This window comes from Hippoglossus hippoglossus, chromosome 11 (genome assembly GCF_009819705.1).
Source record: "Hippoglossus hippoglossus isolate fHipHip1 chromosome 11, fHipHip1.pri, whole genome shotgun sequence".
Lineage (NCBI taxonomy): Eukaryota > Metazoa > Chordata > Actinopteri > Pleuronectiformes > Pleuronectidae > Hippoglossus > Hippoglossus hippoglossus.
The window spans coordinates 6,548,297-6,562,661 of record NC_047161.1 but is presented as its reverse complement, the minus strand read 5'-3'; the positions used below and the strand labels follow the sequence as shown (position 1 = coordinate 6,562,661).

General features: G+C 43.9%; 1 protein-coding gene across 5 annotated transcripts; it reads right to left on the bottom strand.

Moving 5' to 3' along the window:
- Positions 1–1,656: 1,656 nt before the first annotated feature.
- On the bottom strand, positions 1,657–14,365 carry trim46b (tripartite motif containing 46b). 5 transcript variants are annotated; one of them, XM_034600354.1, is made up of 13 exons: positions 13,102–13,755; positions 12,163–12,340; positions 11,003–11,264; positions 10,635–10,824; positions 9,782–9,980; positions 9,359–9,505; positions 9,012–9,107; positions 7,938–8,191; positions 7,096–7,217; positions 6,053–6,391; positions 3,711–3,940; positions 3,510–3,577; positions 1,657–3,001 (listed from the first exon to the last, which is right to left on the bottom strand). In XM_034600354.1, exons 3-13 carry the CDS (start codon positions 11,256–11,258, stop codon positions 2,554–2,556), a joined length of 2,349 nt encoding a protein of 782 aa, XP_034456245.1. In that variant the 5' UTR covers positions 11,259–11,264; positions 12,163–12,340; positions 13,102–13,755; the 3' UTR covers positions 1,657–2,553. The 5 variants fall into 5 exon arrangements, with proteins under 5 accessions (XP_034456245.1, XP_034456242.1, XP_034456243.1 ...); XM_034600351.1 differs by lacking the exons at positions 12,163–12,340; positions 13,102–13,755 and adding an exon at positions 13,971–14,363; XM_034600352.1 differs by lacking the exon at positions 12,163–12,340 and having other exon boundaries at positions 13,102–13,754.

Genomic DNA, 14,365 nt, shown 5'->3' with positions numbered 1-14,365 from the left:
AGCTTTTTTTAAACATGTGGTTTAGCTTCATGTTGTTTAAGACAGTTGAGTCCTGAACGACTCTGTCCTATGTGTTCTGCAGATGGCACCACACACTGCTTCTCCCAGATTGAATGTATATATCTCTGAGATCCTTCATGAGGTTCGGACGATTCCCTTCCCCGATCCTCTCCCTCTGAACTAAACTAAATGATGATCACGGAGATTATGCATTGGTAATTCCTGCCAGGTCTTTAAAAGAATGCCCATGCTGTGCGCTTAATGCTCAGCGGAGGGATTATGCAGACCCCTACATGTGGTGTTGTGGCTGCATACCTCCAGTCAGACTAAACCCAATCTGTTACAGATTTGGACTAAAGAAGAGAGGTGCAGCGAGCATGAGGGGGTGGGCGGAGCGCTGTGCAGAGCTGCGTCCATGCTTTACTGTACATTCCACTGCATCTATATCATAAAGGATCAGAGCTAAACCTCCCTTTGGACACAGTATTTTTATCTGTGCGTATTAGGACGTTAAAAAAAGAACCTTGGCTTGTGTCAAGGCTGTGAGCTCCATTTCTCTTCTCTTGATTCTCTGCTCTTTTTTCAGCATTTTTTTTATTTTCCCTCTGTGGTCGAGGCAAACCCAAATCCCTCTACAGTTTCCCCTTGAATGTGGGTCCAATTAAACACATATGTGGATTTTCTCATATCGAAGCTCATAAAAGGTAAACTCAGGCGATTTACATAACATTTACATAAGGAATGCTAAGTAACTACACGTGTGAGGTGTGAGCATCTCGATCACAAGCAGATGGTCGTTACTATTCATCATTCCCTCACCCAAGGTGTTTCATTGAGCATGAATCTCATAACCAGACATGATTTTTCATATGTGAAGGTTGTATCGTGTGTTTTATTATTATGATTATTATTATTAAGTTGTAGTTAACTGATAGGTGGGGCTCTGGGCACTTCATTAAGCCATCGGGGCATGTAGGACAAAAGGAATAAAAAATAGTATGTATATATAACTATATATCCAAATATAATACTATATATGCATGTGTGTATATATATCTATATATGGGCTACATGCTCACACACATATGTATTAATATTATAAATATATATAATATATGTATATCTTAGTTACGTAATATATGTATGTCTGTAGTGTATGTTTAATGTAGTATATATGTATGTGTGTATTCAAGGACTGTACTTATCATTATCGTATCATTGTATGTTCAAGTACGTTAAAGAAAAGTACATGAAAAAAACGTATGTAAACAAAACCGAAATAAACTTTTGGAAACAAAAAACAGCACGAAAAAAAGCATCAAAGCAAGAAATCCATCAAATCTAATCTGTAACAGTTTTATAAAAGAAATCTGGAAAATAATGGCATTTTTTCCAGCTCAAATCTTTAAAAGCAAATTTTAAAATCTATGTTTGTCAATTTCCTCTAACAAACTAATATGTTTAATTAATGAATTGGCTCAATTATGAATCTGTCTGAATACAAATATCCTGAGCATCACAGTAGCTGCAGTGGGTTAAGAGGAGGTTGGAGATGCTGTGGCGATGTGTTGCTGCACCCTAGTGGTGAAACAACAGGTGAAACACTGGATGAAGCAGATTGAATTTCAACAAACAACAAAAAGAAACAGAAGGTGTTTTTTGTAATTTAAACAGTTTGTTTTTATTCAGTGTTTATTTCCTTGATCTGTTTTTCTTTTGCAAACATTCTGCCAGCAGGTGAAGTTTACATGGATTTATTCTGCTGACCAAAAGAAGCGCTGCTCATTAACTTAGAATCAAGCAAGTTTAAAAAAAATAAAAGGGAACAACTTTTTACTGCCAGACAATGAATCAGTCCAACCACACACACACACACACACACACGCACACACGCACACACGCACTCGTTAATTTAAAAAAGCAAAATAGCGATGCACAAACAGGACTGTGGAAACTAGTGATTATATGCAGCAGAGGTATAATTGCTTCTAATTACAGTATTGCCTCATTGTTCCTCTCTACCTCTAATTTACCACATTTACATCTCATGAAGACAATACAACTTTGGTTTCACGACTGTGAAAGTTAAGTCACGGCTGCAATAAAATATTCAGGACCTTTTTCTACTCACAATTGAATCATATATATATATATAAATCGAACATATGTGAAGCTTTAAGCGTTAAGGACATGAAGTGACAGAGTAAAAGCTTCTATAGTAAAGATAACAGATAGTGAGGTGCTGTATCTACATTAGCTTTATAAACATACGCAACATAGCCGCTAAGTGCAAGCATCAAAGATATAATTACATATCAAGTGCTGGATATTCCAACACTACTTAAGCAATACTTCTTGCAAAACCGCTCATAACAAAAATGTAAGAAACTTAATTACATTGCATATTTGTTGCTATAGAAACATTTTCTCGTAGAAAGAAAATTAAATACCAAAGAAAATCGCTGAGATGTCTAACCTTTCGCTCTAGCTGAGTAAATACTTCACAATTACCAATTACATTCCAAATAACCATATATAACCTCAGATCAGGCATCAATTGTTGTTTAAGGTGGGGACACGGGGTTGGATGGTCACCCTTCTGACCGGAGTCTGATCTGCGTTGCGATTGGCCACCAGCTCCTGCAGCTGCAGGGCCCCTCCACCAATGAAACAGAACGCTGGACACACCGGGCCGGAGCAATCCACGTGACCCTCCCACAGGGGACGCAGGGAATGGGCGTCGTAGAAGGTGACGCGACCCTTCTCAAAGTCAAGGCACACACCCAGCCGGGGCGGCAGCGGGTAGGTGAGGCCTGTGGGTGAGGAGGGGCTGTTGCCGTTGGTGATGGGGTCTCGGATACCGTTGCCGTGGTTGCTGTGGTGGTGGTAGCTGTGCTGAGGCAGGTAGATCTTACCCATCCCCATGGTGAGGAAGCAGAAGGGTGGAGCGGAGTCCAAGGCGTCCTCTGCTCCACTGTCATGACCACTGTCTGGGTCGTAGCTGCAGAGAGACAAATAACGCTTGGTCTCCTTTATACAAACAGTTCTGTCAGGTTTGCTTTCACATGACTATTGTACCATCAGCAGAAGATGGTCGTTTCAAACATTTATCAAGTATTGGGATCTTTCTATTTTGATGTTTTTGGTCATTTTTTTTTACTTGTTTTCATGCACTCGCTCTCATGTGACCTGGGTTGATGGAAGCAGTGTTCTTTGCAGTCTATAGCTGGATTATTAGTTATTGTGACAATTAAATAAACTAAAGATCAGTTCCAAACCAATTTATAATCCTATTTGTGCCTTTATTTTCCACTTAAACACAAATGGGATTTTACTTTACTCCAAATTATAATTTTAATGTTCCCAAATCATCCAAGCTACTCCACACTCCACTTTCCACATGATACAGAACAGGGACTGCACCTCCACTGGGATTGACTGGACTTTAACATTCTGCTATTTCCTTTACTTGTGTTCATTATTCACCATTTCATATTACGGCTACTCACCGTGGACTGGCCATGTCTTGAGGGAGGTGAAACCACTCCTGCAGTTTGGATTCTAAACCAACTCCCACCTGTTCAAAGGAGAAAATCAATCAATCAGTCAATTGGAAATTCATAATTTAATTGTTTTATAGGAAATCTTCTTTTTGACTAATCACTAAAACATTCATGAACATGTAAAATATTCAACTAGAATTTACTTACCTTCACTAAGTAAGAGCCCGGCTCCACTGAGCATGCCCAGTAGTGACGCCCCTGTGTGATCGCCACATCCCCGACCAGAAGGTCCGAAGTCAGGTGACAGGAAGTGAGGGCGTGGTCAGCGGCCTGCAGCAGAGAGAGGCCAGGGACGCTACGAGCCCCGCGCTGCTCTTTACTGACCACCAGCCGGTCGGCATGGAGACCCCAACGAGAATCCAGATAGAAGTTGAGCACTGTGATTGGGGGACGCCACAGAAACAGGAAAGAAGGGAAGAAGACGTGAGGTCAAGGAGAAGACACAGGTGCATTCAGAAATGAGGTTTAGGAGGCAGTGGAGGGAAAGTGCTGCAGATTAACAGTCAGAAAGCAGCGAGGAGAAACGAGGAGAATAATAAACGATTGAGAGGAAAGACCATAGACTGTAAATAAAGAGAGAGACGACATGACTGATCCCCAAAAGTCAAGCCACGTCACCTAGATCACCCCCTGATGTAGAGTCCGGCACCGGGTGGAGTAACCCGCAAAAAGGTGGTGTAATGGGTAAAAAATATATCTGTATGAATTCACAGGTATGGGTAAAAAATGAGCCAAACCGAAATGTGTTTCTTTCTGAAGAAATCCGAATTGCTCAGATGACACTTCTTACAGAGAACTAGCTAGTACATAAAAAAGGATGATATAAAGACTTTTACTTTCCCGAGAAAGCAAAAAGCTAAATATGACAAAACCTGTATCCGGGTTATATTAGCTTGATTTCGGGAGGAAACAGAGGAGCGTCGTCCATCTTTATTTACAGCCAATGGGAGAGGAGAGAGGAAACGGAGAGCAGGCATGCACGTCCTCCCACCAGCACTGCAAGAGACAAGCACACTGACCTATACAATGATGACTCAGGGAGTAAAACAGAGAAGGTATAGCAAAGAAACAGCACTCTCCTTCAACAGAGAGGTACAGAGGGAACATTCGCAACAGCAGGAAGGAAACAAATGGCCTTGGAATACAGAGACGGGAGGAATTCAACAACTTCACCATTTAAAAAGCCCTGGATCTCAATCCGATCCAGGTTGTTAAGCCTCAGGTCTTAACAAAGTGCAAACCTCATCATCAGTGTTCGCACAGATCTCGTTATCGGGAGACAGAGGGGTGAGTGGGCGGAGGATGCATGATGGGATGACCACAGACTGAGAGAGGAGCAGAGAATCATGGGGGGGTGGGGGGGTCGAGGGACATGAATGCACTTCTTACGTTCCATAGGAGGTGTGTAGGTTGGCAGCGTGGATGTAGCGCAGAAGAGGATGACAAGTACAAAGCTGTGAGATGGAAATGGTGCATGAGAGAGAGATGAGGGAACAGAGAGTAAGAAAGTGAGGAGATGTGAGGACAGGTGGGGAAACAACTGAAAAAGAAGATGGGGATGGGTAGAAAAGAAAGAGAATGAATTATTAAGACTTTCACAATGCTTTTTATTGTGACTGGTAAATAATTGCAGGTGTGAGGAGATGAATGGCTCCTGGATGACAGCGACTGCAGCTCGCTGTGTGGATATCTCTCTCTTTTTTTTTCCGGAGCTCTCATACACTTTGATTTAAGTGGTTTTACGTCATCAACCAGAAATAACAGAAGATTCCTCCATATTTGTTTTGGAAGACTCGATACTTGATGCAGGTGAGGAATGAATCTTCTGACATGTTGAGGTGTAATCATAGTTCATCCCAACTTTTTAGGTCCATCTTTCAAAAAAATTCACAAAATTAAATACAACACTACTAAAAAATAAGTCTATTGAGGTAATAAACAGGTGCAAATAAATAAATAAAAAGTTATTATTTTAAAGAGTAATGAAAACTTGCCCAAGCTGTAATCATCCACGACATTTTACATTATGGTCTTTAACTTACCAAACTTTTGTCTGTAGTTCTTTTGAAACAGAGACTACACTTCCCTTGAGGAATGAGAGGATTCAGGTGAACCAGGCTGTTTGTTGGCCTCATGTGTTGCTGCTTTTGAAACCTGTCCCATGTGTGGAAGATTTCTCGCATGTAAATAACAAATTGGCGACTCTATACACACCCAATATTCATGACTTTTTAAATTGTAATAATTTGATTTCATAATGTACGAATCATTCTACTCTTTATTATTTTGATTTTTTCTTTTCACATCAATATTTCATGTCTAAAAGTGCTCTTCACTTCTTGTTACCAGGGGAACTGACAAACTAGGGCAGAGTTTGACCTTTTGTTTTACCCCTCTGTGCGTTGGGTGCGGCCTCCCTGTGGCAAAGTCAAACTCTTTCTGTCAACTTGTTAATGAGGCTGACAGAAAAGTTCAGCGTGCACGCTCACCTGGTGCAGGTGGGGTGTGCAGGTACACCTCCTCGCTGTACTCCCCGTATCCCGCCTTGTTGCAGCCTCTCACGCGCAGCACGTACACGCTGTCCATCTCCAGCCTGTCAATCACAGCGCTGGTGCCGCTCACTTCGTCCAGTCGCTGCCAGCCCCAGCGGGCGGCGGCCAACCCTCCTCTGAACCCGCCTCGGGACGCCCCTCCCGGCACCACGCCCCGGCGCCGATACTCCACGGAGAAGTGCCAGGCCGGCGCAGAGTCTTGGGGCAGTCGCCAGCACAGAAAGAGCTGGTCGTAGGCCAAAGTACGCTGGGTGTCAATCACTGGAGCCAAGGGCGCTGTGATAAGTACATTGAGTCTCTGTTAGTAAAAAGGCTCATATAAAGGTGTCAACCAACTTCATTTTTATCACATTCGCTCACTATATTTCACGGCATTGCAGCTTTATTACACAGAGTGAGGCTACACCCATACTACTACGTTTTAATTTGTAAAACGGCATTTTCATCTCTCAATCCACGTGAGTGTTTTGGCTCCACATGAGTTTTCGTCAATAATAAAGCGCCTGAGCACGCATATCACGTGACGACTCACATACACTGGGCATGTGCTCGTCTCCTGTGCACGTAATCAGTAACATTTAACAGTAACATTGTAAAATGCAGAATTTAGGTCATGTGACGAATCTAATCTAAAAGACCCAATCAGCAAGTGGTTGTGAGCGTCTACGTCATCGTTTCCAAACTTCTCTGTTTCCGCCCGTTCAGACTAAAACGCTGCTCGGAGTTTTCAGACTAAAACGAGGCCAGCAGCGTTTCCACAGGTCTCAGTTTTAGAAGCTCTAAAACTCCAGAGTAGTGCAAACGCCAGGCGTGTTCGTAGCAGATTTGATGCTATTTCGAACAAAAACATCGTAGAGATAGGACGTCATTAAAAGCTTGTCTCTCCCTCCTTCTCTGCCTATTCACTCGCTTCTTTCCTCGCTTCTTTCCTTATCTTGTCTCCTTCTACTGTCTCCATCCCTGCACCCTCCCCTCCTCACCCTGGATGAAGTTCAGCTCCGTCAGAAGTTTGAGTTCTTTGGAGACGTCCAGCTGGAAGTGTCTGAATGACGGATCGGCAGCCAGACTGAAATGCTGGAGATTCTCAATAGCTTTACTCAACCTGGTGCGGAGGGAAACAGGGGGAGCAGTGTTAGAAGAATAGAGGGGGATGTTCACATGATGCTTCCATCAGGCTGTGTGGGAGGGAGACAGATTGATAAGGAGGCAGTGGAGTAGGATTATTTCTAAAAGATAAGGCTGACATCATTCTGTATTTATCTCAACATTATCAAATTTCATAAAATAACAACACATAAATATTTCTCTCAGTTCTTTCCAACTTCCAGTCTCTTCATTTCTCCTGAAGACAGGTTATAGAAATATTGTTTTATTTTTGTAAAGGTGCAAAGTGATTCCCTGAAACCTGTAGAGCTGTCGGGTTCAGAAAAAAACAGAACAACAAACAAAAGTAAGTTGTGCTATTTTCAGCTGCGGATGAATACTTGGTGTACTAGTGAGTTTTAAAGGGAACAGGACCACATAATGTGAGTTGGATTGACACTTAATAATATCCTGTGTTCATGGCTTTTAATAGTTTTAGCAAAAAAACACTTGCGATATTTTTATCAGTTCAATTTTGGTTTAGGTCATTGGTTTAGGAGTTAAGTTTATTATAATTGATATTACTAAATAATATAGCAAAAACCCTGTTTCCCTCCTCTTTCCTACATTTCCTGTATCTCTGCACTTTCTGTTATCAGGAACACTTTAAAAAAACAAGACATAAATGGACTGTTCAATCAAGACAGAGAGCAACGCCAAAGATATACGAATGGAGGACCTGTTATGAGTCTGGCGAGCAGCCTGCACAAAGCAGGGCTGGTCTGACTCTTTCAGTAGCTCCTGGGTGAACGCCATGAGCCCCGCGTGCTCCATCAGCCCCCGTCTCTCCGCCACTTGAGCAGACAGCGCCTCGCCTCGTTTCTGCCGGGCCATCTCCAGAGCCTGGGTGAGGGAAGCGTGGCGCTCAGCCAGAGCGGCGGTCAGATCCCTGATGCTCTGAGCCAGCTGCTCTCGGGCGGACACGCTGTTTACCTGGTGATGAATGACACAGACGGACGGAGCTCAAGCATCTGAGGACTGTAACAGCCAGCGGAGGCTAACTGATGCACTTGAGTGATGTTGATTCATTCGAGGCTTTTTTCTGTGAGAAGATTCGCCAAAACATTCAGTGTTTGAAGTGCACAGAAACAGATGAAATGAATTATCTCTGCCAAGGAGGTTGTGTTTTCACCGCTCCCCGTTAGTTTGTTTGATGGCTGTTTAGTTTTATGTTTGTCACGATGACATGAAACCAACTGAATGGATTTCCACGAAACTTGGTGGAAGGATTGAACATGGCGTCATGAAGGTTTGGCACAAATGTGGACTGATGGGTCAACCAGACATAAGCAAGTTAGGATGTTGTTTTTAACATTTTCACCCATTTCCGAGGGAATATTTCATGGATCTTAATGGAAATCATCAGGCCTGTTTTGGGAACTATGGTGATTGGTATGATTTCTGTGAGTGTGTAATTTGATGTAGCTTGATTGAATCTAAGGGGACTGTTTGGCCTTGGTGGAGGTTTATGCCAATCTAGTTTGCTTGTCAGTTACAAGGATTACTCGAAAACTCCTGAACCAAATCAGGAAGGCATCAAATTTAGAGTTCATCTGGGTTTAATAAAAAATGTGCAGAGCAAGGATTTTTTTTTGTGATGATCTCTCCAAGTTCCTGAAAGTTAGTTTGACACAAAAGGGTGACTGGTGTAAATCAACAGACATGAACCTCTGTAATTTGTGTATATCTTTCTGATGACTGGTGTCACCTCCACGTTCATCAACATTTCGTCAGCCCTATAAGTATTAATCACCTCGGTCTGGGTGATGCCGCTCTCCAGCTGGGTAATCTGAGCCAGAACTGTGTCCTGGTTGGACAGAATGTAGTTCATCTCTTTTGTAATCTTCTCCTGTCAAACGACAAGTACACAGCAGACAGCTTAATTGTCACACACATCATTACATGAACTCTGCATTGAACCATTGTACTTTACTGATCTACAATCTCTGATCTCGACTGTTTGTCTCCGATACACTGAAAGCTGCAAAGATTTTCCTATGGATCATTCATATGACTACGAACTTCAATCTCACTTTTATTTATGCGTTTTATTCATTTTGCAGGATATTGAGTGAAAACGAGTTTGGTTGAGTGTCGTACCTTCAGGGCTTGGTAAGCCTGGACCACAGGGAGAACTTTGTGTCCGGTGTGGATGCGGCGCAGTTTGCAGAGAGGGCAGAGCAGCCGCTGACACGTCCGACAGTAGAAGTGCAGCTTCTCCTGGTCGTGCTCCGGACAAGTCAGAACCTGAGGAGGAGAGACAGGTTCAATGTGCACAAATGCTGCATGTTTTGCTGATGTTATATTGCCTAATAATAATAATGACAATGATAATGACTTTTTTTATGGACTACACAGTCGCCTACATCTATAAAAATCTAAGTATAGGTAAATTTAATAATGAATAAAGTTAATAGTTATAACTTTTGTAAAGAGTGCCTTTTCTGATTGCTTTTTGTATTTTAAAATAAAATGTCTCTCATCCCATTATTCATGTGGATGAACAGTGAGTCCCTGTCTAACCTTTGGTCTGAAGTTGAGTGTAGGCTGGATGTGCTCGTGCTGTGCCCGTGGCGTCCCCCATGGGTGATACAGCTTGAAACACTCGTTGCAGAAATTGGACCTGCAGTCGGCGCAGCCCTTCGTGGCCTCCAGAGCCTGAGGAGGCTTACAGAACTGGCACATCACGGCCACGCTGCCCAGGCTTACTGTGTGTCTGTATCTGGTGGAGGAAGAAATAACACAAATATAATTTTTTCTTTAGACATGCAGCTGTGATTAAATTACTTATTTTATCAGGAGAGGACTGCTAAACATATTTTTGGAAACAAAAACAGCAAAAGAGCATAAATTGAAATGTTTCATGAGGAAAAATATGTAAAAAGCCAAATGTAATGGTGTGAAAATGTATAACACAAGAGGGCAAAATGTCCAGTGTGAAAGAATGAGACAAACAGTATTGAATAGGTGATAAAGTGACCACAAAGCTACAAGACTGAGGAAATGCACAGTCAGCGGGTTTAGCTACAGTGTGTTGCAGTGCATGCTCTGCAGGATTAATGAGCAACTCAGCTCAGGACTGAACTCACACCTTCTGGTGTTTGGACCAAGTAATTTGGCCCCAAACATCATCAGCACTGTCAATACTGCTGTGTGTGTGTGTGTGTGTGTGTGTGTGTGTGTGTGTGTGTGTGTGTGTGTGTGTGTGTGTGTGTGTGTGTGTGTGTGTGTGTGTGTGTGTGTGTGTGTGTGTGTGTGTGTGTGTGTGTGTGTGTGTGTGTGTGTGCGTGCGTGCGTGCGTGCGTGCGTGCGTGCGTGCGTGCGTGCGTGTGTGTGTGCGTGCGTGCCTTTGTGTATGTGTGTGTGCGGTACCCACCTCTCAACTATACGCTCCAAAGTGAGGTTGCGCAGACAGTCAGTGAGACCCTTCTCTCCCAGCTCCACGTCCCGGCCGCAGGGGACACAGGGGAACATCATCACCAGGGCTGGGCCCTCCTTGCGGCGTCGCCCTCCATGCGTCCCGTATCCCGGAGACCGAGGCATGGATGGCGACGGTGGGTGGGGACCTTAATCCAAGGATAAGGAAAGCAAGTTATGAGCAGAGGCAGACAGGAAATGACAAAAAATGATGTTTTAAAATCCAAATTAAAACTCAATGCAGTCACAACAAAAAATGCTTTTTAATAGCATGGGTTAGCATGTTTAATCAACCCAAGGTTCAGATATCTCCGCCTGTGACCTCACCTGATCGCAGCACGCGGTCAATGGGTCGCTGCTCAGCTTTAGGCGTAGGCCGGCGTGCCTGGCGGGGCGAGCGGGTGTTGGGTGTGGAGGCTGGGGAGTTGGGCTCTGGGGGAAGCTCGGGAAGCGGGTAGCCACTTGCCACCAGGACCTCGGAGGCACACATGAGGCAGACGCTGTGCTGGCATGGCAGGACCACGGGCTGTTTGACGATGTCCTTACACACGGGACAATGCAGCTCGTGCTCCAGGCTCCTCATGTTAGACTGTGGGAGGAAAAGAGGAGACAAAGTTAGACTAAACCACATTTTACCTCCTATGCAAATGTCAGCTGAGTGCATACCTCCATAAGAGTCCCCTTAAATTTAATTAAGCCACACCAAAGTGCACACACTCATAGATATGAGTCCCTTAAATATGCCGTTTTTTTTAAATCTTGCATTATGCCCTGCAATTGGTGATTTTAATCTGAATCCCTCTAATTAAAGAATATTCAATCTGACCAGGCACTCAAAGCCAAGAACTCGAAGGTTTTGAGCTCAACAGAACCAGAAAAGTACAGAGGTCCCTATCCAGCCTACTTACTGCTGAACTATAGATTCAGTGTCATAGAAGAGATGAATTGAGAGAGGGGGACGGGGCAAAGGGAAAACCTGTCTCGGACAAGTTGACAGCAGGCATCAGACTTCTTAAATATAGATAAAGACGTTAATTATTCAACCACTGCACATAGTCCATCCCTTCGATCACCACACTGCAACATCAGTATGGGGGGGGGTTCCAATCTCTCTTTAAGAGTGTGGTCTTTCAGTTTGAGAGCAGGATTTATTGACTTCAAGTTCTCACTCAAAACCTCAGTTAGACCCTCCTTGTGCTTAGATTTCCTCTGCAAATACAAAACGTCTGAGCGCAAGCGCACAGTTTGAGCACAAGCAGAGCAAATCTGAGCACAAGCAGGTGCTATGTGAGTGCAAGCACGGGGATTTGAGCAGCATTACAAAATCTGAATCGATAAGTCCTCCTCTCCAACTGAACAAACAAACAAAGATCTCATACTCAGCTCTATTCATGCTCTGTTGAATGTAAAGTTGGTGCGATGTATTGTCATGAAACAGGACATTAATCAGTTAGCACAGTTTGATGATGGTGAGTTTGTTTCTTTACCTCAATGCTGAACCAGCGCCTTCCCTTTATGTAACCACAGGGGTCAGAGCTGATGGGACGAGTCAAAGGCTGCGACTCGAGAGCAGCTAGCGTGTCCCTGCCCCGCTCAAGGACACGGGTTTGACAGGAGAGGACACAGTGGCTGTTGCAGAAGCCTGTGACTTCACAACTACAACTTCTGTATGTCACAGAGAAACAAGATGGTGAAACCACTCAAATTTCTTAGAGTGTGCATTCAGATTTTGTGTTGAGCCAGTATTTCCCCAGTGCAGTTACAAGTTACATTTCTTATTGATTTTTGACAGTTTGACATATTGTTTTATTTTGTGCCCTTGACACACAACCTCAACCTGAAACCTAAACTGTTGCAGCACCTCTGACACAATGAGTTGACTTCAGAAACCAGGATGAGACAAAGTGACAGATTGTGCTGCAGAGGGGATTTGGAGATTCTGTCACCACAGTGATGTGATGTGAAGTGATGCAGCATCAGCAACACAGACCACCACTGGCTCTGCATGGGGCTTTGCAGAATCAGGATAATGTGCACGAGATCATGCACAGTAAAATCGCTGCATCTCAATTTCAGAAGGAGAAGAACTCACACCTAATGCAGCAGAATGATGAGACTGATACACACAAGGTAATTGAGCGAACAAGCAATGTCTTCCCAGTTTACATAGGCACGTTATATTCAATAACCCAGTTTCCCAGTGGGGCTGCATGAGGCTGCTCCCTCTGTGTCATTCTCCAATGTCAACTCCGGCCTGTCTTTTTCCTCCTCCTGTCGCAAATTCAGGCGACAACTGCACCTCCAGCAAACTGCAAACACCACCGCGCACTGCAGGCCCGCGTTATGCGTCTGAAACCGGGTGGTTGCGCACTGCTAAAAGCCGAGGCCGGCGTAAAAACGCGCCGCAGCGGACAGCGCATCCTTACCTTCACCTGGAATCTGGGCGCCATGGCAGCAGAGCAGACTACGTGCACGTTTCCCCAGCATCAAGAGAGCGCTGCCTCTTGGATGAGGAAAAAAAAAACCGATGGGAGGGGTTTTTAGCCACCCCCTCCTCCCTCCCTGTGAAAGCAGCAGCATGAAGAGAAGCTGCTCTGGTGCATGTGCGCGAGTGGAAACCTGTAGTCGACCCCACCACACACCACCTCTGCCAATTATTCATATCACTTCACCAAATAACGACCGATGCTTTTTACGCACGAATCCACACACACACACACACACACACACACACACACGTCTCCTCCCTCCCTGCATCAGCACCAGCAGCCAAAGCTCCTGCATCCCGTCTCCATGGAAACGAGCATCCAGTGAAAAGAAGAAAAAAAAAACTAAAAACCTGTGATTTCAAGTCTGCTTCTTTACTGCTTTATTATTTTATAACACTTCAAAACACCCTCGTGTATCTAATCAAAGAGAGCAGATTATTTTTGCTCGCCTCTGGTGTAGCCCACTGAAAGAGGCGCTCCATGCAGGACCTCCATTACACCAGGAAACACAACCATTCATTTTCTACACCAAGGGTAGGGGATAGCCAGTATTTAAATCGGTATTTATATCAAAGCCTATTCCGTTTGTTTTTACTATCTCTTTATTCTGGGTGCAGAATTTTAAAAATAGCCGGAATATAGGCCCTTCTTTTCCGGAACGTGAAACCCGGAGACGTTACATCCACACACCGTTAATGCCGTTCTCCGCTTAAAAATACAGGATGCAGCCATTATGACCATAAAGGTCTATTTTAGATGTGTAGTCTATGCACAGCGACAACAGAGAAAAAACACGTTGTACTCACACTGATTCGAACCAAAGCTTCCATCGTCGACGTGACTGTTTTTAAATCCATCTCTGCCATTTTAAGAAAACAGCTCCCCCGTTTTCATCATCTGGATACAAACCGAGACGTATCTAGGCCACAGGCCATGAGGAACATATTAATAACTCCGAAAATGTGCAGCTTTGATCCGCTAGATAATAAGGATCGGTCGGTTTATCCATCTTTACCCATTTTTACGCACGGGGGGAGGAAAAAAGGGGCTGATAAACATCAGCTTCTGGGAATAAAAATACAGAGAAGAAGGCGCAGATGGATAAATGTGATGTGAATGTCAGTGTGTCCACGCTGAATATTAACAGATGCCTGTAGCTGTGTTCCTCACCCAGACATCCCGCCCCCCTCCCTTACCATCA